The 23,020-nt window shown below is 49.8% G+C and overlaps 1 protein-coding gene across 1 annotated transcript in view; it reads left to right on the top strand.

Moving 5' to 3' along the window:
• susd6 (sushi domain containing 6) overlaps window positions 1-22,622 on the top strand; it is a 35,224-nt gene extending 12,602 nt beyond the window's left edge. The window contains exons 2-6 of the mRNA XM_056294481.1: window positions 16,575-16,769; window positions 18,200-18,394; window positions 18,681-18,819; window positions 19,514-19,971; window positions 20,144-22,622. Of these exons, the coding sequence (XP_056150456.1) occupies window positions 16,575-16,769; window positions 18,200-18,394; window positions 18,681-18,819; window positions 19,514-19,971; window positions 20,144-20,169 (1,013 nt within the window). The 3' untranslated portion in view covers window positions 20,170-22,622. The remainder of the gene's footprint in view (window positions 1-16,574; window positions 16,770-18,199; window positions 18,395-18,680; window positions 18,820-19,513; window positions 19,972-20,143) is intronic.
• The last annotated feature ends 398 nt before the right edge of the window (window positions 22,623-23,020 follow it).

Genomic DNA, 23,020 nt, shown 5'->3' on the forward strand with positions numbered 1-23,020 from the left:
GGATGTTTTTGGACTGTGTTGTTAACTTTGTGTTGTCTTTTTGCTCTGTTCTCTCTGTTTTCGTATGTTTTTGGTGTTGTCGTTTTTGGGCATTTCAGATGTATGTTTTTGTCTTTTGTGTTGCACTGCTTTGGGCTGGAGGAAACGGAATTTTGTTTCTTTCGTGTACGCAAGTACATGGAAGAAATAACAATCAATTGTTCCTGATTCCTGACTATTCATAAACGGGATGCAAGAGGGATGCAGACGCTGATGTTCTGCAGCTGGCTACCATGCTAAGCCTTTTGGCCACTCACATATCCAGCCTTGGTAGGTGCGATAGAGGAGGTGTATGTCAGGAGGTTGAGATATGCAGGTGTTGCATTTCTTTTTAAACTGGATTGTCAGGTTCTACTCTAACACATATCCATCCTTCCATCCATTATCCAAGTTGCTTGCCCAATCGGGATCACGGGGATGCTGGAGCCTGGCCCAGCAGCCATTGGGCGACAGGCGGGGAGACACCCTGGACGGGCCGCCAGAACTAAACAAACAAAAAAATCACTGTCCAGGAGAACGAACACCAGCCAAGATGACTGTCAGAACTGCCTGTCTGCATGGGCTAGCAGTTAGCTTAGCCTGCCCCGCTTCCGCGTCCAGCACAGCTCCGATCAGGGCCGTGGTCCGTGGGCCCACAGGATGGAGCAGACCAAGCTCCCTCAGTTAGTTCTCCCAGCCAGACACCTTTGACACACCTCCCCGCACACCACACGATGACACTAAAAACACAGTCAAGGCTAGGCCAGGCCAGGCCAGGCCAGGCCGGCAGGCCAGGCCAGGCCAGGCCGGCAGGCCAGGCCAGGCCGCCCTTGGTTTTATCAGAATTGCCGGTCTGCATGAGCTACTAGTTAGCTTAGCCCACCCGCTTCCGCGTCCTGCCAGACCGCCCTCGGTTTTCGTCTTCAGGCACAGCTCCAGGCAGGGCTGTGGTCCCTGGGCCCACAGGAAGTGGCAGATCAAGCTGTCCCAGCCATCAAACGAAGTGCTGGTTGTCCATCGTATCCGATGACGACCATCTTCTCCTCTGTCGCTGCAGGTGAATCCCTGTGTCTTGTACTGCCAAAATTTAACAAAATAGCTTTGCCTTTTTTAATTGACTCATTCATTGTTTGTACCACAATGAATGAGTGGTACAACATTGTGGTACAACTTGCATTCACTCAAACATTGTTTGACTTGCTGAATAAATTCTTTTCCAGCCAGCTATCCCATCGAGGTGGGCTACGTGATACTCACAAGCACAATACACACACTCAGCAATGCTACACAACCACTTTGCACTCAGTTTGGTCTACCTGTTACTAGGCAACACCTGGTCTTGTGTATATGCAGTTATTGGGATGTCGGGGGTTTTTTCCCCACATGATATTCTGGACCATCTCACCTTGCCTTTCTGGACTGTTACCCATTTCAAGGACGGACAGAAGCGGCTCACAAACATCTACTATGTATTTGTTGAGGAATGAAAATCCACAAAGGGATCAGTCCTAACCAGTTCACATCATCACCATCATCAGTAGGGATTATCCGCATGGCAACAACCACAACAACTGGTTAAATCCCTCACCACAAAATGTGGTTTAAGTTGCATTAAAGCAGGCAGGGCCAAACTATGGCCCGCGGGCCAACTGCAGCCCGTTGCCCCTTTTTTTTTTTTCTTCTAAGTGGCCTGGTGTGAATTTTAAAAATAAAATTGGATGTGGTCAGCGTCCACGTAGCGAAACGGTGTATTCTGTTGCCTACCAACACGGGGATTCGAACCGGGATCCCCGTGTTGGTAGGCAACAGAATAGACCTCTGCACTACCCAGACGCCCGACAACCCCATTTAATTAATAGATTTAATCAAACAAATGTAATAAAACCATATCTAACAAACGGCTTAACTACAGATTTACACATTGCATCATAATCCTGATGGTGAACCCGTAGGCCGTGAACTGTATTCACACAGAGTTGTGGAGGAGTGTTGGAGACAGTTGTCCCTTCCTTGAGCTTCTCTCCTGTTCTTTTCTCTTCTTTTTTTTTTTTTTTTTGCACCCAGCTTTTTTGTTTTGCACTGCCTCTTGAATGAGAGTTTTAAAGAGCTTTATTGTATTCATTTGAATTCAATTTCAGATATAGAAATGCCCGCTGGACTACGTGAGCGCATCAGTAAACTAGCGTCATGTGAGTTTTCCATGGCTCGGGGGCTTTCCGGTCTAAAAGCACAGTTTCTCCGGCGGCGTAGGCGGTGGAAAACTGCCGTGCTTAATATCGTTTGGCCCGTGACTCCTTACATTTTTCTGTATGAGGCCCAAAATAGAACAGTGGAGATAAGCCAGCAATAGAATTTGGCCACCCCTGCGTTAAAGGAAGGAAAAGATGTTTGAACGACAAGCTCCGACGTCAGGTTTTGGCCGTGTTAGATTGGCTATGTGGTGTTCCCTCCGTGTGTTCGATGTACTGCCATACATGTCAGCAGGAGCCTGGCTTAACAGTGCTCTGGTATATAAGACAGCACCCTGTCACATAAAACAAACCTTGCTAACACAAAGTGAAAACCACTGACAGGGTTCTGGCTACATGGTATGAAAAGCCTGCATGTGGTAAAGAGGTTACACACTAGCGTTGTGTAGCGGCAACACTCTGGCGACACGATGCGTATCGCAGTACAGGGGTTACGGGTCGATATATTGTGCCACTTTCATCGGCCTGTGTTTTGTGTTTAAGCTAATTCCCGTTTCAGCCAGAGTCAAATGGCTGAAGATAGATTACAACACAGCTATCGAACGGTCGGGGGGGGGTTATACACAACACGAAATGAACCGCTGTCTCACAAATCTTCACATGTAAACTATTAACTAAAAGTCGATGGTGTTTTTTTTATGACCCCCCCCCCCTTCTTTTTTTTTTCTCCCCAATTGTATTCAGCCAATTAACCCCACTCTTACAACCCGTCCCGGTCTCTGCTCCGCCCCCTCTGCTGATCCGGGGAGGGCTGCAGACTACCACATGCCTCCTCCCATACATGTGGTGTCACCAGCCACTTCTTTTCACTTGACAGTGAGGAGTTTCGCCAGGGGGACGTAGCGCGTGGGAGGATCACGCTATCCCCCCCCCCCCCGAACAAGCACCCCGCACTGTACCAGGCACTGGTGCAGCGACAAGGACACACACCCACATCCGACTTCCCACCCGCAGACACAGTCAGTTATGTCTGTAGGATGCCCGACCAAGCCGGAGGTAACGTCGCCGGATGGTTGACGTTATTATGTCTGGAGGTCGCCGGATTCGATCGGATTCGATTTGATGGTTCTATATGTGGCGGGAGTGTCAGAACAGCCTATTTTCCAAACACCGTGTCTGTTGCTTTCAAATCCCTAAACAAGCTGTGCCAGAAATTGGCCCTCCCCAAGGATCGGGTCCCCCGGCACAAACAGACCAATATAGTGTACGCGGTTAAGTGCCAGGAGGATTGTCATGACTTGTACATCGGAGAAACTAAACAGAAGCTGGCCAAGAGGATGACACAACACAGGAGAGCTAACACGTCAGGCCAGGAGTCCAATCTACACCATCTGCAGACCAGGACTCCACGGTCTACACCATCCGCAGACCAGGACTCCACGGTCTATACCATCTGCAGACCAGGACTCCACGGTCTATACCATCTGCAGACCAGGACTCCACAGTCTACACCATCTGCAGACCAGGACTCCACAGTCTATACCATCTGCAGACCAGGACTCCACAGTCTACACCATCCGCAGACCAGGACTCCACAGTCTATACCATCTGCAGACCAGTGGCCACTCTTTCAAGGATGAGGATGTGCACATCCTTGATAAGGGAGGAACACTGGCTTGAACGGGGAGTCAAAGAGGCCATCTATGGGAAGATGACCATCCCTGAACCGGGGGGGGGCTGAGAGTACATTACGGGGCCATCTTACGATGCTGTGGTTGCGAACATTCCCCAATCCTCTGTGAATAGTACACATGGCCATTATAACTCTAGTTAATGGTCATGGTAATTTGCTTATGAAACCGTTCGATTGGTTCGGTCGTTATGCCACTGTATTGTTCATAAGGGTGGGATACCTGCAGTCAGTTGAGACTGAAGAGGTCAATTAGATGAGCGTTGTGTCCAGATGAACTGATTCACATTTCTGTGATTTCTTTGCCTGGATTATGGAGCATGCATACAGATATATCGCTATACTCAAGTGTATCGGTATTTTCTTACACCCCTATTACACACTGATAGCCATTTGTTCATCCCGTTGCTGATGCTACAAAACTACGACTACTACTTCTTCTTTGTCCTCCTCCTCCACCACCACCACCACAACGTTTCTCAGGGGTCACCACAGTGTTCAGGTACAGTTTCCATTGGTACCCTTGTGAGGGCACAGCAGCAATGGCGGTAGTTGTTAACCCGGGCCTTGACCTATCCCGTAAGGTCTTGTAAATCTGCATACTGATTTGACAAAAGTTTACATCGGCTGCCCTTCCTGACACAACCACCAACCCCGTGGACGGGGGCACGGGTAAAGCGCTGGATAGTCCCGTATAAGTCCGGTCAGACTCCACTTTGATGGGTGGTGTTTGGGGCTGTAGCAGTAGTGGCTTTGCTAAAGTGTTCGTCATCAGCGGCACACTGCAGGGTTTGACGCGCTACTCCCAGAGCCAGCGTTTCTGTCGGTGTTTACTGGTTCATCGTTGTGTTTGTTTTTTCCTAGTCTGCGTGTTGTTGTTGTTGTTGTCGTTGTCATTGCTCGTTTTGTTGTTGTTGTTGCTATTGCAGTTGTGGTTTTTTCCCCCTCATGGTTAAGCGTAACACAAGCCTGCGCTTGGTCACTTAAAATAAACCTGTTATCATGGGCGTCCAGGTAGCGTAGCGGTCTATTCCATTGCCTACCAACACGGGGTCGGCGGTTCGAATCCCCGTGTTACCTTCGGCTTGGTCGGGCGTCCCTACAGACACAATTGGCCGTGTCTGCAGGCGGGAAGCCCGCAGACACGACCTGGTCGCTGCAGTAGCGCCTCCTCTGGTCAGTTGGGGCGCCCCCCCCCGGATCGGCAGAGGGGCTGGAGCAGCCACCAGGACGGCTGAAAAAGAGTGGGGTAATTGGCCAGATATAATTGGGGGGAAAGATATAAGTGGGGAGGAAAAGGGGGGGAAATGGGAAATAAATAAATAAATAAATAAATAGCCCTGATATCGATAGCAACATTTTTGTTGCAGGTGGAGTCTTCAGGATCTCTGCAGTGTGGTCACATACCTTCATGTTTAGCCACATTATAAAGCTGTGCGTTGCCCGAGACTCGGCGCCCAGTCTCGGCCAGTAGTCTGGTCCAGTCCGCTACGGCCTACACAATATATGTCTACCACTATTTAGTTGCCCCTTAAGCAAAAACACTCGAGGGCGAAGCTACCTGTTTGTTCCTGTTTAAAAAAAAAATTAAAAAAAGAAACGGGGGGAGGGGGGGGGGTCGCATGCCAGTCCGGCCCTGCTATCAACACGCCGGTGTCGTTAGCGCTGGCGAAGCGGGCTCAGATTAGCTCAGCCCACGCCGGCTTTCACCTTCAGCCGGGGAGCACATGTCCCGAGCCCCGTCTTCCACACGTCTCCCTCGCTGGAACATGACCAGCACAGTCGCATTAGAGGAGCGCTGTGTGTGTGCGTGTGTAATGGGGTGGGGGTATCCCAGAAACACGAACACGTGTGTGTAGGAGGAGTCCCACAACACTCTCCTTTTTGTTTTCCTCTGAAAGCTGAGAAGAAGGAATGTCTGCCTCCCAGCTGTCGGCTGGGGAGAAGGAGAAAGGGTGTTCTCCCTCTTCCACAGTGTCCACCCATCTGCTCCGAGAGGACGGGGTGTGTGCGCGTGCAAATCTGCAAAAAAGAAAAAAAAAAGGGGGTCACAAAATGACAACACCCCACCACCCCAAGCCCCCCCCCCAACACACACACACACACCCTATTGGCCTCTCATGCATAAGTAACCCCTTCAAATGCAAAGTCGTCTCTTGTTGTGTTCAGAGGCACGCTGCTTAAATCTGTCAGTGTGACCCCCCCCCCCCACCCCCACCCCCGGGAGCAGGGACAATAGGGTGTAACAGCAGCACACGTGGCCTCTTCAATGAATTTCAGCAGGGGAGGTGGGGAGCTTTCCCTCCGTTTAGCCCGGCCCCTCAGTCAGAGTGTGTGTGTGTGTGTGTGTGTGTGTGTGTGTGTGTGTGTGTGTGTGTCTGAGGGCGAGGCCGTGCAACAGCGGAGCGACTGTGTAGGACGACTGACATGGAGGTTCTCTGGATCCGCCATCGCTCCGTGCCCTTATTGTTCCCCGAATCCCCTCGGATGTTTGAGCCAGTGTCCTGCCAGCACATGTGTGCATGCACACACACATCTGCTCGTACCGTGATGAAACGCATGTGTAACGCTCACGTTCGTCACTCTCAGCAACCCACCCGACACACACATTCATTTATTTATTTTAGTTTTAGTCCCCCCCCCCCCGCTTTTTCTCCCAATTGTACCCGGTCAATTACCCCACTCTACCGAACCGTCCTGGTCGCTGCTCAGAGGTGCAAATCCAGGTCCAGAAAGTAAAAGTCCTAACCGTGTATTTGCGCCACTCGTGTGCTAAACAATTGATTCTGATCAACCCCACTCTTCAGCGTGATAGGGTGATGAAAACAGCTGATTTAACCACAACGGGTGGAGGAAATACATGGTGCGGAGTCGTACTTTCTGGACCTGGTTTTGCCATGTCTGTCGCTGCTCCGCCCCCTCTGCCGAGATCCGGGGGAGCTGCAGACTACCACACGCCTCCTCCGATACTTGTGGAGTCGCCAGCCGCTTCTCTTCACCTGGCAGCGAGGGAGTTTCACCGGGGGGATGTAAGCACGTGGGAGGATCACGCTTTTCCCCCCCAGTCCCCCCCCCCCGGATAGGTGCCCCGACCGACCAGAGGAGGCGCTTGGTTCACGGCCCATTATGTCTGTGGGGACGCCCGACCGAGCCGTAGGTAACACGGGGATTTGAACCGGCGAGCCCCTTGTTGGTAGGCAACAGGATAGACCGCTATGCTACCCGGATGCCCCAACACACAGATTTATGATACACACACAGACACGCACAACACAGACAGGGTGTCGGCATGCCAAGCACGCCGTCTTCCTGTGCCTGTGTGCAGTTAGCGGCGTGTTTTTCATGCAAACACGCTGGCGCCTCTCTTGCACGCTTGTCCTCGATGCCTCCTAGTTGTCTCTGGGCCGGGGCAATACACCTTCCCTCCCCAGAGGCCCGGGACATGGATTTGTGTATCTTACACCGTCCGATTACTCCGTCGCTGTTCTCCTCCTTATATGGTGTTAGCACATAGTGATGTGTCGTATGCGTTAACACCACACGAGCAATAACGTCCCCAAAAACAAACATCCGATGGAGGGAGAGGCCATCTTTAAACTGCAGGATTCATTCTACAAGACATTTAGCATGTAACGCCTTCTGAGAGAAGAGCAAAACTCAATGGTCCAGGGAGACGTAGACACTCAACTATTTAAAACAAGACTAGATCAAAACCCAGTATGTGGCTGGTATGTGGTCAGGGTTTAAACTGTTGGCCATTTTGTTACAGGGATGGTCAGTGGTAGTGTCTGTAATGTGAGTTCCAGGATATTAAATGTTCATCTGCTATTTTCTATGGTGGTCCGTAATATTTGTTGTTAAGTGTACGGCGGCACGGTCGCCTCACAGCAAGAAGGTCCTGGGTTCCAGCCCCGGGGTAGTCCAACCTCGGCGGTCTTCCGGGTCGTCCTCTGTGAGGAGTTTGCATGTTCTCCCTGTGTCTGCGTGGGTTTCCTCCCACAGTCTGAAGACATGTAGGTCAGGTGAATCGGCCGTACTCAATTCTCCTAGGCGTTGTCAATCCTGTGATGGACTGGCGGCCTGTCCAGGGTGTCTCCCCGCCTGCGCCCAATGACTGTTGGGATAGGCTCCAGCATCCCCGCCACCCTGAGAGCAGGATAAGCGGTGTGGATAATGGATGTTCTCCTCCTTCTTTTCTCGTGGCATCCTTCTCCTCGTCTTGTGCCAGTCTTTCACATCACAAACATGTTGGTGTTCTGTCCTTTTGAAAATGTCTCTCTCTTTCTGCTCCGGTTGAGCGCCGTCTGTTTATTTTCCTTTATAATCTGTCGGTGTTTTTGTCCGTCTCGCGTCTTTCTTTGAATGTGAGGATGGAGATGAGTTGCAGCGTGTGCATGCGTATGTGTGTTTTTCTGCTTGTCCTCAAAGACCGTGTGCTTGTGCGCACGAGCAGTCTCGTCCGTCTCTTATCACTGTGAGACAGCCGACCCACAGACATCGAGCAGCCGGGCGTGTCACACACAGATCAACACATCAGAGTTGTCACTTCGAGTAGTGCCAAGTGTCACCCTCTAAACTCTTATGTGTTATGTGCACCGATCAGCCAAAACATTAAAACCACTGACAGGTGTAGCGGATAACATTGATTATCTCATTACAGCCCAGAAGAGCTACTGTAGCTGTGATTGCTGAAAAAGTTCATGCTGGGCTGTGATAGACAGGTCACAGTGCATCACAGCTTGCTGCGTATGGGGCTGTGTAGCCACGGACCGTCAGAGTGCCCATGATGACCAGCTGTCCACCGCCGAAGAGCCCCTGCAGTGGGCACTTGAGCATCAGAACTGGACCATGGAGCAGTGGAAGAAGGTGGCCTGGTCTGATGATGCTAGATCCAACGGGGTGTAGGCACGGAAGTAGCTGTGATTGGCTGTTGCGTCGGCCAATAGAAAGCGCGGAACCTCGAAGCGCACTGAAACATTTAGCTAGCTAGCTTACAACTGACCTTAACGTTGCCGGATCGTACTGTAACGATAGCTAATGTTAACGCTTGCTAACGATGGAAATTATAAAAGAGTTTAAACCCTAACCCTAACCAACAACCAATCACGTCTACTTCCGTGCCTACACCCATTGGATCGAGCGTCAACCTGATGAATCACATTTTCTTTACATCATGTGGACGGCAGGGTGTGTGTGTCATGTTTACCTGGGGAAGTGATGGCACAAGGATGCACTGTGGGAAGAAGGCAAGCCCAGTGGAGGCAGTGTGATGCTCTGGGCAATGTTCTGCTGGGAAACTTTGGTCCTGGCATTCATGTGGACGTCAATTGACACGTGCCACCTACCTAAACATCGTTGCAGACCAGGTACACCCTTCGTGGTAATGGTATTCCCTGATGGCAGTGGCCTCTTTCAGCAGGATGCACCCTGCCCCACTGTACACATTGTTTGGGAATGGTTTGAGGAACATGATGAAGGGTTCAAGGTGTTGCCCTGGCCTCCAGAATCTCCAGATCTCAATCCGATGGAGCATCTGTGGGATGTGCTGGACCTACAAGACTGATCCATGGTGGCTCCACCTCGCAACTTACTGGACTTGAAGGTCACATCTCCTGATAATGTTTGGTGCCAGATACCACAGGACACCTTCAAGGGTCTTGTAGAGTCCATGCCTTGGAGGGTTACAGGACTCTGCTGCTTAGTGTCTTGGTCCCAGATACCAGAGGACACCTTCAGAGATCTTGTGGAGTCCATGCCTCGACGGGTCAGGGCTGTTTGGCGCACAAGGGTTACCTGCACAATATTAGGCAGGTGTTTTAATGTTTTGGCTGATTGGTGTAGCTCTGTGTGAATGGGAGAAGGGGGTGGAATGAATGTGAGCATCATCATACTTTCTTTAACACACACACACACACACACACACACACACACACACTAGGGGGTTCAGGATATGAACACCATATGTAATTGGTATTATTTTGGCATTTGCTTCTCTGATTTGTTATATATTTTTTGATTTCTTGTTTGCTCCGGGTCTAAATTGCCTTCTGGATGTTGTTTTAATTAATTACAAGTGTGTTTACAGTGGTGGTCTGTGGCATTATCTCTCATTTGATCTGCCGCTTCAGACCCCCGTCCATTCTGTAAGCGTTCCTGGACGGGTCTCCAAGATGACTCATTGTCGCCGCTTCGGTCTTTGTGCTGTAAAAGTTCCTTTTTAGGAATGTCTGGTTTGCTCACGCAGCTTTCACAATTTAGACATTTTCATTTTTGACATCGCGTTTTATCTGCTGTTCCATTTATTGTTCAGCTCGCACACAGAAGCGCACACCTCCACCTCTCGTCCTCTTCCAGCCTTTTAGCCGAGCTGTATCTGCGGCTGGCAGTCCTGGGCGGGGGCGCCGTTTTATCCTTCCAACCGTACCGGGGCGATGGGCTCTGCCGCACCGGATTGCACACTGATAATGACAGCTTGGCTAGGGGGAAAAAATCCCAGGATTAGCGGCGAGGCAGGGGGAACGTGGCAAACACAAAACACCACCCTCTGTCCCCCACATCGCAAACAACAACAACAACAACAGCGATAACAGTGGACTTAGTGAGGGACTAGCAAAGGAACAAAACATATTTACTGGTCCAGAGTGAGCACCATCATCCTCTGGATGTTAAGCTTAATCCATTGACCGCATGTGCACGTGCACGTGCACACACAAGCCCCACTGCTCTGTTGGTCCACACAGTGCTGCCAAGCAGCTGGCTATAGAAGTCATCAGTATATAATATGATGTGAAAGCTGTAGACCCTTCTCAAGCTCATTATAGAGGATAATTAGAATTGTAATTTGCCTGGGTATGGGGGGGGGAGGCTAAGACCCCTCCCTCGTCTCCCAGCCCCCACACCTTCCAGCAAAGTGGGGGCTGCTGGGTGACAGATGGATGAGGGGAGATATTCACAGCCGGGCGGTTCAAAGCGGGGATTTTTACACCACCCCCCCCCCATAGCCTGCACCTCCTCTAGTGCCGCCCAATATACTGCGGATGTCAAGATGAGCATCGGCCTCCTGAGGGTTGCGTCCCAGCCCAGTGCCCCTCGAGCTCAAAGGACTAAAACCAACGTTTTTGGCAAACAAGCCCCCCCCCCCCCCATCCACGTACCATTGCTTGAGGTTAAGAGTGGGTGCAGTTGTGATGAATGTTCGATAACAGTGTGTGGCGCTGTATTATCTTCTTAATGGTGTTGTAGCACTCGAGATACTGAGTATCAGTTATTAACGTGCGAGTTTTTATTCACCCCGGGGGGAGGGGGGGATGCCGGGGGGGGGTGATTAAGCTCAGTAAGCAGGCTGTTGTTTTTGGCCAGCCCTACAGATGTGGTTGTCCGTGAGTGAGTTGTTGGAGTTTCCCCATCGGCCGTGTGAGCAGTTTGCTATTACGTCATCAGCGGTTCAGGGAACCGATGTCGAAACAGCCACGTTTCACCGTGGCGCAAGAACAGCCGTTCAATTCATGCGGCCGTGGTCCCAGCCATGTATAGGGTTTCTTTCCTCCCTTTTTCTCCCAGTTGTACCCGGCCATTTACCCCAATTCTTCCGAGCTGTCCCGGTCGCTGCTCCACCCCCCTCTGCCGATCCGGGGAGGGCTGGCAGACTACCACGTGCCTCCTCCCATACATGTGGGAGTCGCCGGCCGCTTCTTTTCACCTGACAGTGAGGGGTTTCGCCAGGGGGACGTAGCGGTGGGAGGATCACGCTATCCCCCCCCAGGCGCCCCGACCGACCAGAGGAGGCGCTAGTGCGGGGACCAGGACTCATACCCACATCCGGCTTCCCACCCGCAGACACAGCCCATTGTGTCTGTAGGGACCCCCTGACCAAGCCGGAGGTAACACGGGGATTCGATCCGGCGATTCCCGTGTTGGTAGGCAACGGAATAGGACCGCCGCGCCACCTGGACGCCCCTCATAATAGGTTTTAACCTAGTCTTGTTCTTTTTTTAATGACAAAGGTTTCTCCACATCGCCCACCCTTTCCGCCAGACAATTAGCGCCTCCGTTTTCAGCACACACATGTTGTCGTGTATCAAACGGCTATTCTTTTGAACGCCTCTTAACAGCCAGGGGACGTGGAGAACAGCTTGTGGCTTGAACGTGACTCATCCCCTAGCCTCAGAGCAGAGCGTACTCGTACAGGGTACTTCAGTATCGTCTGTATGGGGTCAGGCTGACATGGAGACCCTAGCAGGCCAGACGGCGTGGCGACCATGTGTTTCCAGGGCCGGAGGCTGAACAACAATGGCACGTCTGGGCAGTGGTGTTGGATCTCTTGAGAACGGCATCTCACCTTTCTCCAGCCTCATGGTGAGGTATGCGCCGTCAGAGGCTGCTACCTTCTCCCTCCACAGAGCCCCGCCCCCTCCAGAGAGCCCCTCCCATTCCAGAGAGCCCCCTCCCACTCCAGAGAGCCCCTCCCTCACATGGAGAACTATTAGCTGGCCTACTGCGGCATCTGCACACTCGCTCTCTCTCTCTCTCTCGCGTCTCTCTCTCTCTCTCTCTCTCTCTCTCTCTCTCTCTCTCCTCTCTCTCTCTCCTCTCTCTCTCTCTCTCTCTCTCTCTCTCTCTCTCTCTCTCTCTCTCTCTCTCTCTCTCTCTCTCTCTCTCTCTCTCTCTCTCTCTCTCTCTCTCTCTCTCTCTCTCTCCTCTTAGACCTCCCCGTCCCTGTTTTTTCTAAGCTCTTACAATCTTTTTGTTGTTGTTGTTCTTTTGTTTTCTAGCAGTACCACATCTCCCCAGAGTCTCCCATCAGTCTCCTGAAGTCCATTTTTAGCCTGGCTTTGACTTTGTGATATGACAAATTTATCCAAAAGGAAAATCACTTAAAAAAAAAAAATTTCACAACTAAAACAAAAAAAATATGTTTTTTTCAACCCCTTGTCTGTTTCTTTTTCACTCTTATCTGTCCATAGCTCTGTCTCTCTTTTTTTTCCCCTGAGGTGACCTGCAGAATTTGGAAAACCGTACATTTTCTTGTGCATCTCTGGTGGTGTTAACAACCCTTTGCTCAGTTACCATCCTAGCCTGTGTCTATATTTTAAATAGAGCAATATTTAAATGGAATCTTATACATATATATAAAAATATATATATAATTTTATATATATAATTTTATGTATGTATAATTATAAATGTACATTATATAATATATAAATTTTGTTATATAAATATATATATAATTATATGCATTTAATCTGTATATTAAATATGTATTTATAAATTATATTATATATAAATATATGTAGAATTATAGAGAGTTATATGTAATCGTGTTTTTATTTTTGTCTTATTTCTCCTCTAAGCTGGCATAGACAGGGATTAGCGTGTGTGTGTGTGTGTGTGTGTGCATCTGCAGAGACCGCATCAGTCACTAACCACGGAGCAACACACGTACTTTACCCTCCCCCCTCTTCCATCTGCACACGCCCGTACCTGTGCGTGTGTGTGTCTGTGTGTGTCTGTGTGTGTGTGTAGCATGTGTGTGCCTTCATGTCGTCGGCACTCTTGTCGGGTCAGTGAGACGGCAGCTCGGCAGCAGAAGGTGCTGATGAAATCCATTAACTCTCATCTGTCATTACACCTCTATTACCGGCCCAGCGGGCTGCCGCCGCACAGCATCGGCAAAGCGCCTGCCAGCTAGAGGTGTTTGTTCCCGGGCTGTTCTGACCCGTCCCACGGGCGTGTTTGTCCCCGCATGTCTTACAGCCTGGGGGTCATCGATTCATCATTCGCAACACGTCCATAATCACCGTCCTCTTCTCAGGGGGGCTGTGGTCACCTCAAAACAGCATCTCACACAAAGGCTGCTCAGGTCACGGTGTCGCATGTCATTTGCTGAGGCAGCTGAAGTGTGTGTGTGTGTGTGTGTGTGTGTGTGTGTGTGTGTGTGTGTGTGTTGGTTGGGAGGGGGGGGTTAATCTTTTGCTGCCAGCTCAGAGCTCTTTCCTCTAGAGATTAGTGTGTGTTTTAAGGAAGGCTGAGTGAAAATGTCTCTTTCTCTCCCCGTCTTTGTGATACACACACACACACACACACACACACACACACACACACACACACAGCTTTGCTGGAGTCTGAAGGTAATGGTTGGTACAGGTTTACAGTGACGTCAGTAACTGGGCTTTGGGAGAATCTCTACGGAAGTTGTGCTGTCTGTCTGCCTTGTGTTGCTCGTTAGTGTGAGTCGGTCAGTTGCTCGGGGCTCTGGTTGTGTTTATGTAGGCACATGTAAAGATGACTGTAGGCAAATGTTGTCGTCGCCCCCCCCCCCCCCCATTTTCTCCCCAATTGTACCCGGCAAATTACCCCACTCTTCTGAGCCGTCCCGGTCGCTGCTCCGCCCCCTCTGCCGATCCGGGGAGGCGCTGCAGACTACCACATGCCCCCTCCCATACGTGTGGAGTCACCAGCCGCTTCTTTTCACCTGACAGTGAGGGGTTTCACCAGGGGGACGTAGCACGTGGGAGGATCACACTATTCCCCCCCAGTTCCCCCCCCTGAACAGGCGCCCCAACTGACCAGAGGAGGCGCTAGTGCGGCGACCAGGACACATACCCACATCCGGCTTCCCATCTACAGACACGGCCAATTGTGTCTGTCGGGACGCCCGACCAAGGCGGAGGGAACACGGGGATTTGAACCGGCGATCCCCGTGTTGGCAGCACTGTAGGCAAATGTTTGTTGGTAAAAGCGTGTGGTGGTCTTCCACTGTGCCCCTGACAATGGTATATGGCTTCCCACGTCTTCTGCTTCAGCTTTACTCCGGAGATGTTGGATCTCCTAGATTCAGGCTGTGCTGCTTTCAATAGATTGCTCCTCCAGAGGAAATATAGTGTGTGTGTGTGTGTGTGTGTGTGTGTGTGTGTGTGTGTGTGTGTGTGTGTGTGTGTGTGTGAGAATATTTCGTACCTGTGCCTGAACATTTCATGTGAAGGTACACAAGGGTCGGCTCTGTGGGAGTGTTCCTGGCACAAATTCTCATAGCATAATGAAACACACACACACCCAGAGGGAGGCATGATGTTGCAGCATCGTCGATGGCACATTGAAAGCCAATCAAAGCACAGTTAACTTTGGGACTCCTGCTTCCTCTTTATTCATTGTTTTGTCTTTATTTATTTGTTTGTTTAGAGAGAGAGAGAGCGAGAGAGAGATGGTCTTTATTGGCCAGCTCGGAGCGCCAGTGTGTCTTTAGAGCCCAGTAAATGAGCCCAGCTTAAGACCGCAGACAGAACCGGCGTTGGCGCGGGATAAAGACGATGTCGTGAGCTGGAGGTAATGGGGAGAGATGATGCCGAGTCCAAAGCTGCATCTGACATTTTAATCCACCGCCGGTACTCGGGTGTCCTCTCTGTACACAGCATATCTTATCCCCACCCGCCCCGTCACCGCCCGTCCTGTCACCGTGGCGCGGTTCTTCTCCCGTGCTCCCTTGAGTACATACTGCCCAGGCTGATGATACAGCACCTGGAAGCCTTAATGAGACGGTCTTGTCGTCTCCATAAGTTTTCCTGCCGGGAAGCGGGGAGGTGTGAAGAAGCCTGAACGGGCTGTGCAGCGGATTAATGTCAGCAATATTGCACAATACTCCTCAGGACCCAAACTGATTTATGCCAAAATCCAGAAGGAAATTTAAGAACATTACTGTAACCATTACTTTCTGTTTGACTAAAACGTTGACACCCAACCCAAGCCATGTAACTGATGATGTTAAATGTACAGTCTCGGCCCAGCGGTCCAGCGCGCTTTCAAACAATGAGAAAACCGTGAGTGAGTGAATCAGTTGTCAAGCTGGGACGGTTCCAAACCAGAGACATCCTCTATTCTGTTTCCAAATATGTTATCAGCTCATTACTCATGATTTCCTTATTATATATGTAAATATATCATATATATCATTATTTCTGCTTCCGGTGGGGGAAGATGGTGGCACAAATTCCCGTTTGCAGTGGCCTCACCCAGTACCGTCCATGCAGTGTCTTTGTCCAAGTCTGCGTTTAAGTTGTGTCTTCGTGTGATGACTGGGAGAGCTGGCGCTGGGTCGGCTGGGAGAGCTTGGTCTGCCGCGTCTTTTAGGCCCACGGACCACGGCCCTGCCTGAAGCTGTGACCGAGGAGGAAACACTGAGGGCGGTCTGACAGGATATGGAAGCGGGGCAGGCTAAGCTAGCTGCTAGCCCATGCAGACCGGCAATTCTGACAGTCATCCTGGCTGGCGTTCGGTCCCTTGGGCAGTGATTTTTTTTTTCTTAGTTTGGATATATGTGTTAGTTAGATACATGTGCTGGTTAGTGTGAGTTCTTGTAGTTCGGATATGTGTTCTTGTCTTTGTGTTGCACTGCTGTGGGCTGAGGGAGATGATATTTCGTTATTTTGTTGACAAACGAAGTGTTCCTGATTACTCATTATTTAAGTACGGGTCAGGAATAGACATGGCTGTGGTCGTCTGGCTTTAGGTGTCTTGTCTGAAGTGTTGGAATGAGCCGTGGTCCAGCGTGAAGCCAGGGTTATGTTTTACATTCACAGTTGGGCCGTTTCACGGGTCTTACAGAATCCATTATGTAGGCCATGCCCCAGAACCAACCCAATTCATTCAGTTCTCTATCCTCTTTACATCTCTGTCATCAGGTTGTCCGCGGCCGGCCGGTGTACCTCATGGAGACCTGGTGAACCAGACCGAGGCTAACCGGGGCTCCTTCTCCCCGGGCACCCTGTTGACTTACAGCTGTGATCCCGGCTACACCCCAGAAGGGCCCACCAGCATCACCTGCACCAGCTCTGGAGCATGGTCTTACCAACCTCCACGCTGTATTCGCAACAATGGTAAGAGCCACCTGCAGCTAAATACAGTATAGAAGTATATATAAGTACAGCATATTATTAACACCGCTAGCTACTGAAGACCTCACTGCTGTGGGTTCGTTTTTGTTTTTTCAGAAATCAGAAACGCTTTGTCATTTCATTTCATTTCCCCCAGCCCACAGCAGTGCAACACAAAGACACAATCACATTTCAAAGAACTACAAGAACACATATATCCAAACTAACCGATACATCTAAATTAAACAAAACAAAAAAAACTCACTGTCCAGGAGAACGAACGCCAGCCAGGATGACTGTCGGAACTGCTGGTCTGCATGGGCTAGCAGTTAGCTTAGCCTGCCCCACGTCCTGCCAGACCGCCCTCGATGTTTCGTCTTCGCGCACAGCTCTGGTCAGGGTCGTGGTCCTTGGGCCCACAGGATGCAGCAAACCAGGCTCCCTCAGCTGATCCAGCACCAGCTCTCCCAGCCAGACACCTTCGACACACCCTCCCCACACTCCACACGACGACACTGAAAACACAGTCAAGGCTAGGCGAGACCGTCGCCAGGCCGCCCTCGGTGTTATCGGAACTGCCGGTCTGCACGGGCTAGCAGTTAGCTTAGCCTTCACCGCTTCCGTGTGGTCAGACCGCCCTTGGTGTTTCCTCTTCAGGCACAGCTCCGGTCAGGGCCGTGGTCCTTGGGCCCACCAGATGCAGCAGACCAAGCTCCCTCAGCCGATCCAACGCCAGCTCTCCAAGCTGTCAAATGAAGACAAACTTAGACATGGACAAAGACACTGCATGGACGGTACTGGGTGAGGCCGCCACAAACGTGAATTCGCGCCGCCATCTTCCCACACCGGTACTGGGTGAGGCCGCTGCAAACGTGAATTCGCGCCGCCATCTTCCCACACCGGTACTGGGTGAGGCCGCCACAAACGTGAATTCGCGCCGCCATCTTCCCACACCAGAAGATGTGCCCGGAAGAGGTTTTCAGGGTCTGATGTTTTAGTTGAATTCAAAGTTTATATGGTCCGTTACCATGACAACACAAGCCAAATGTGTGTGCTGATGTAATATATAGACTCCTTATAGATTCTTACCAGTTAATATTCATTTAAAGCTATTATCTCAGCTGTAGACGTTAATCATCTTAACTCAGTTACTAACAGTTGAGGGTGCAATAGATAAAAATGCCTTGATGCAATAGCACAGTCACTGCTGCGGTTTACACACGCTTTAGTCATGAGATTCACTCCCGCTTTCACATAACCATTGCTCATTCACTTCCACATAGTTGAGAGTTCCTATAATTTTCTCCCACAAATACCACAAGAGTCAAGGATTTTTTTCCGGCATGTAAAGAAAACTCCCTATTATTCAGCTTCTCTGAAAACGCTTGAAACCCAGGTTCTCAAAAAGCTCTGTTCCCTCTTCCTTTCCGCAGTGTGTCTGCCCCCCACAGAGCCAGAAAACGGGGGTTACCGCTGTCACCCCACCCCCTGTCACCGCCTCACTCAGAAGACCGTCATCGAGTACTTCTGCGATGAAGGCTACGCTCTAAAGGGGGACTACAAGTTCCTCACCTGCCAGAACGGCGAATGGAACGCTCCCATGCAGATCAGCTGTCGACTCAGCCAGGGTGCGTCTGTTGTTTGTGTGTATATGTCTGTTCTCGGACTGTGTGCATACATTAAACATAGATAAAATCTGGTTGTCCACCATGCATGCCCAATTTTCAGTGTTCAGTGAGGACTTAAACGGCTTTGTACTGTGGTTTTAGTCTCGAAGATTTTGTTCCCATCTTCCAGAAGGTGGGGAGTATTGCTCCAAGACATGAGCAATCATGTTCTTCCTCTTTCTATTTCTGTCTTGATCCCCACCCTCCACCCACCTCTTACTGTGTTTCTTCCCTCTCTGTCCCTCAGACAAGGAACCGAGTTCTCCTCTGGGCATGCCAGCTCTGTCAATTGTGGCCTCCACAGCTAGCTCTGTGGCCCTCATCCTGCTCCTAGTAGTGTTGTTTGTACTGCTACAGCCCAAACTCAAGTCCTTCCATCACAACAGGTAACACACACACACACACACACACACACTCACATGCCTTAATCATGATTCTGGAGCTCTTAACCCTCAACGTGTCCTTGAACTAAATCCAATGTTAATGCTGACTATAAATTTAGCTCCCAAAGACCCTTTTTCTAAGTGTAAACTGATTAATATTTGACTTTTGTGATGATGGTATTCTTTTTTTCCCCATCCTTTTTAGTACACTGAGGCACAAACACATTTATAATACCGGTCGGTCACCATGAATCAGACATCAAGTAGATACTACCACTGTATGCAAATGAGTTGTCATTTATTTATAGCAGCTTCATAGAGAACGATAGTTCACATGTCGGTACAATAATAGTTATGCTTAGCAACTGGTTTTGCAAGTAATTTGGTGAGAACTGAAAGTTAAAGTATGAGAAGGCAGTTTAACCTGTCTCGGTCAGTCACCCTCCCTACTGTAGCAACGGTTTTGTGATCAAGAGGCCGTAGCGATTTGATCTAATGCTCATTGGCATTTGTGTTGATTGTGAAGTGGCCTTGGGCCTCATAGGCGCCTGCCGCAAAGATTGCACAATCAGCCGTAATCACCCTCCCTGTACTGAGAAACTGTACAGAGGCACGCAACACAGAATTCCCTCTGTTCTAACTCAACCCTGTTTCCTCCTTCGTCTCGATTTCTCTTTCTCTTTCCCACCTCTTCCAGAAGGGAGCAGGGTGTGTCAGGGCAGCCGAGCTCCATCATGGTGGAGGGGGTTCAGGTGTCACTGCCCTCTTATGAGGAGGCTGTGTACGGCAGAGGGGGAGCCTGCAGCGCCTCTGCGCCCCCTCCTCCTCCCCCTCCTATGCCAGAGACCCGGGTCCCCATCGTGCTCTCCGAGGGCCACCCCCAAGGGGCCGTGGGAGGCGAGGACCCCAGCGGGAGCCACCACAGAGACTTAGACTTCTGCCTCCCGTCCACCTCCTCCTCTTCCTCCTCCTCCTCCCGGCGCTATGCAGAGAGGGCGCTGGTACATCAGGCACCCTCATCCTCTTCCTCACCCTCGTGGGCCAGAGAGCACCCCATGGGCGCATGTGCACCCCCTCTGTCCCTCCGTAGAGACTCTGAGAATAGTGACCAGCATAGTTTGCTCTCGGTCACCTCTACAGATGACTTCTCTGATGGTAAGTGGAAAGGGTCAGTTTGATTTAAAACAGCCACTGACCTACATCCTTTTTACGGCCATTTGTTAAGGCTGCAGTGTTTCAAGTAATAAAAAGTGGTTCCGTACTAAGACGCAGCAGATGCGGTGCAAAGGCCGCAAAGTACATAAGTCTGTGTTCTGTTCCCTCGTAGATATTCCCCTGTTGAAGGAAGCATGAAGCCTGGCAGCGAGCTCAGCAGTGACGCCCTTGTCCCCCAGCCGCTATTCCTGCTGACTAGGACTGACTGTGGGTGTCAACCTCCTTCCCCAAAGCCTTCAACAGCCAGCGCAGGAAAGACTAGAACTATGCCCATTCCACATGCGATCTCCTCTGCCATTGCTACCTGTGTGCACAGCGAAGACGGCAAAGAAAACTGCTCGTCTCTCTACACCCTAAAAAAAGAAGAGACGACAGGAGTGACTGCAGGCTCTAGAGCTGGTTTCCACTACCTATTGCTCCGACAGGCATAAAGTGATCTCAGCTCAACGTGAACCTTGTACAATCCCCCCCCCCACACCTATCAAAACACAAACACAAACAGGTTGTGTACTGCAGGCTATTTATTACTTTACACCCATCTCCTCCCAGGTTTACTATCAATCATCAATTAACAGCGCTCGTAGAGGCTTCCCTGGATAAGGCTATAGCAACCAAGGCATACTGACCCCGACTGGGATTACTGTGGATATAAAATAACCTGTGATTTTCCCTCCCGCGTGGCCTACCACGTATCCCCCCCCCCCCGCTGTATTTGATACGTAGTGAGAGCCGTCCATAGAGACGGCCCTGTTTGTGAATGCAGCATGTTTTTAATAGTTACCACTGTCTGAGGCATGGTGGCCCGCTCTGAGCGCAGTACAGCGCCGCCTCTCTCATGACGCCCGCCTTCTCGGCCCGTCTGAGAAACCTCGTCAGAAGAGCAAAAAGCAGGCTGCTGTCTTTCTTTTTTTTTCTTTTTTTTTTACACGGCACTGTGTTCCAACTAAAAACGAAACAGGCTTTCTTCTTTTCTGTTGCCGCCGTCATCCCGTATCGGTTAAACGCTTCCTCCACATCAGCACGACTCGGATTCGGTGCTGGTTCGGTTTCAAGGCTTCCATCGGCCCAAGGGAACTGCAGAAAATTGGGCGTATCTGTCGGGAAAGGGGAAGAGGCCATGGTGGGATGTTTTACCTGAAAGCTGGTGGGGGGGGGGGGTTCTTTGAACCTGTTGATTCGTGTGACTGAAATTTTGGGGTGCTTTTGTGTGTTTTGTCATTTCTTTGTCCCTCTATTTATTGTTTGGTGTGTGGCTGAGTTTGGTCCGCTTTGAGATGCCGAATATGGGTTTGCATGAGTTTGTCTTTACGCGTCTCTGTGTTTGTCTTTATCTATGGGTGACATATAAGTGGGAGAGGGGGGACACAGACGCCCTAAGTGCAGTTCCTGATTTGCCTCTTTTTTTTTAGATTCGAGGCTAGCTTTACAATGGCCCATTGGAAAATCGCCCTTATTCTTGTCTTAATTCTTATTCTTGGCTTTGAATAAGTCACATAGATTGACCACCGCTACTATCGGGGCTAAGACTAGTACGTAATGTACTATTCATCCATTCACCACCTCGAATACTCTGCATTTGGGCTGTGTGAGAGTGACTCTCCTGTGTGAGACCGAGTCCCATTCACTTTTACTGATGTGCGGTCCTGGAAGGCACGGCTGAAAATTACTGACACTACTGCAACTGGTTGCAGTGAAGAAAGTTATTTTATATGTATGGTAAACTTTCCCCACTCTTCTCCAATGCCAAGTGCAGACATGAGAATCATTTTTATATTTTTGTCAATCGCCATCCGTTGTCACGGTCACTTGAAAAGCATGAATGGCTGAGCATCATCGGTTGAGAAAGTCACCCTGGAAACCGCCAACTGCGATGGATACTGAGAGTGATATTTTAAAGCCCGACTGAAAAGAAACAGTGCAAACTTTTATCATTATTATGCATTATTTCTTTTTATTTGGTAGCTGTCTGTTTTTGTCAATGGCTACACCAATGCAAACAGAGTATTTTGCCTTACACTTGTACATTTCCTTACATCTTTAAATTCAATTTTTTTTTCTTTTTGGTTCATAATCTTAAAACCTCCATATTTGTTGCTTACGATGTTGCGAGTTCTTCTGTGATCCCAACGGCCTTACTTTATTATTTTCTATTCTATGCATACACCTGTCATGTGTCTGTTTCAGTGAGTTAAGTTTTTGTGTGGACATAAACTGATGTCCATCCATCCCTCATCCTTGCCAAGGCTTTCCCAGGGACAGTGATACGCTGAAGAGCCTATAAGAACCTATGATAGCTCACTATTCTTTTGTGTGTCTTTGCTACATGGCATTTAAATTTCATGGGATTTAAAAGGAAGAAAAATCTGAAATTAACTTTCTGTCAAGAAACACTGTTGTACAGTGGTGCAGCCCTGAAAAGAGCAGAAGATCATTTCCATCATGATTCTGTGTTCAATGCTTTCAGCTTTGGTTTTTCTTCTGTACATGACAGTTGGTGTGAAAATAGTAATTTAATATTTGTATAAAGTTTAATTTAATTTTACAGTGTGTAATATAACTTTCTAATTAAAGCTTTCTTTTGAAGTGTGAAAGATGAACTGTTTGTTTTATGATTGTGTCCAACACCATATAAAACTATGTCTATTATATATAACGTGTTATTTTTAAGACAACTTTAGGCCCATCATCCCAATTCTCCTCGGTTGGGATGCAATGTAGGGCAGCGCGGTGGTGCAGTGGTTAGCACGGTCGCCTCACAGCAAGAAGGTCCTGGGTTCGAGCCCCGGGGTAGTCCAACCTTGGTGGGTCGTCCCGAGTCGTCTGTGTGGAGTTTGCATGTTCTCCCCGTGTCTGCGTGGGTTTCCTTCGGGTGCTCCGGTTTCCTCCCACAGTCCAAAGACATATAGGTCAGATGAATCAGCCGTACTAAATTGTCCCTAGGTGTGTGTGTGTGTGTGTGGTGTGGGGGGGCTGTGATGGCCTTGCACCC

This window comes from Lampris incognitus, chromosome 15, assembly GCF_029633865.1.
Source record: "Lampris incognitus isolate fLamInc1 chromosome 15, fLamInc1.hap2, whole genome shotgun sequence".
Classification (NCBI taxonomy): Eukaryota; Metazoa; Chordata; class Actinopteri; order Lampriformes; family Lampridae; genus Lampris; species Lampris incognitus.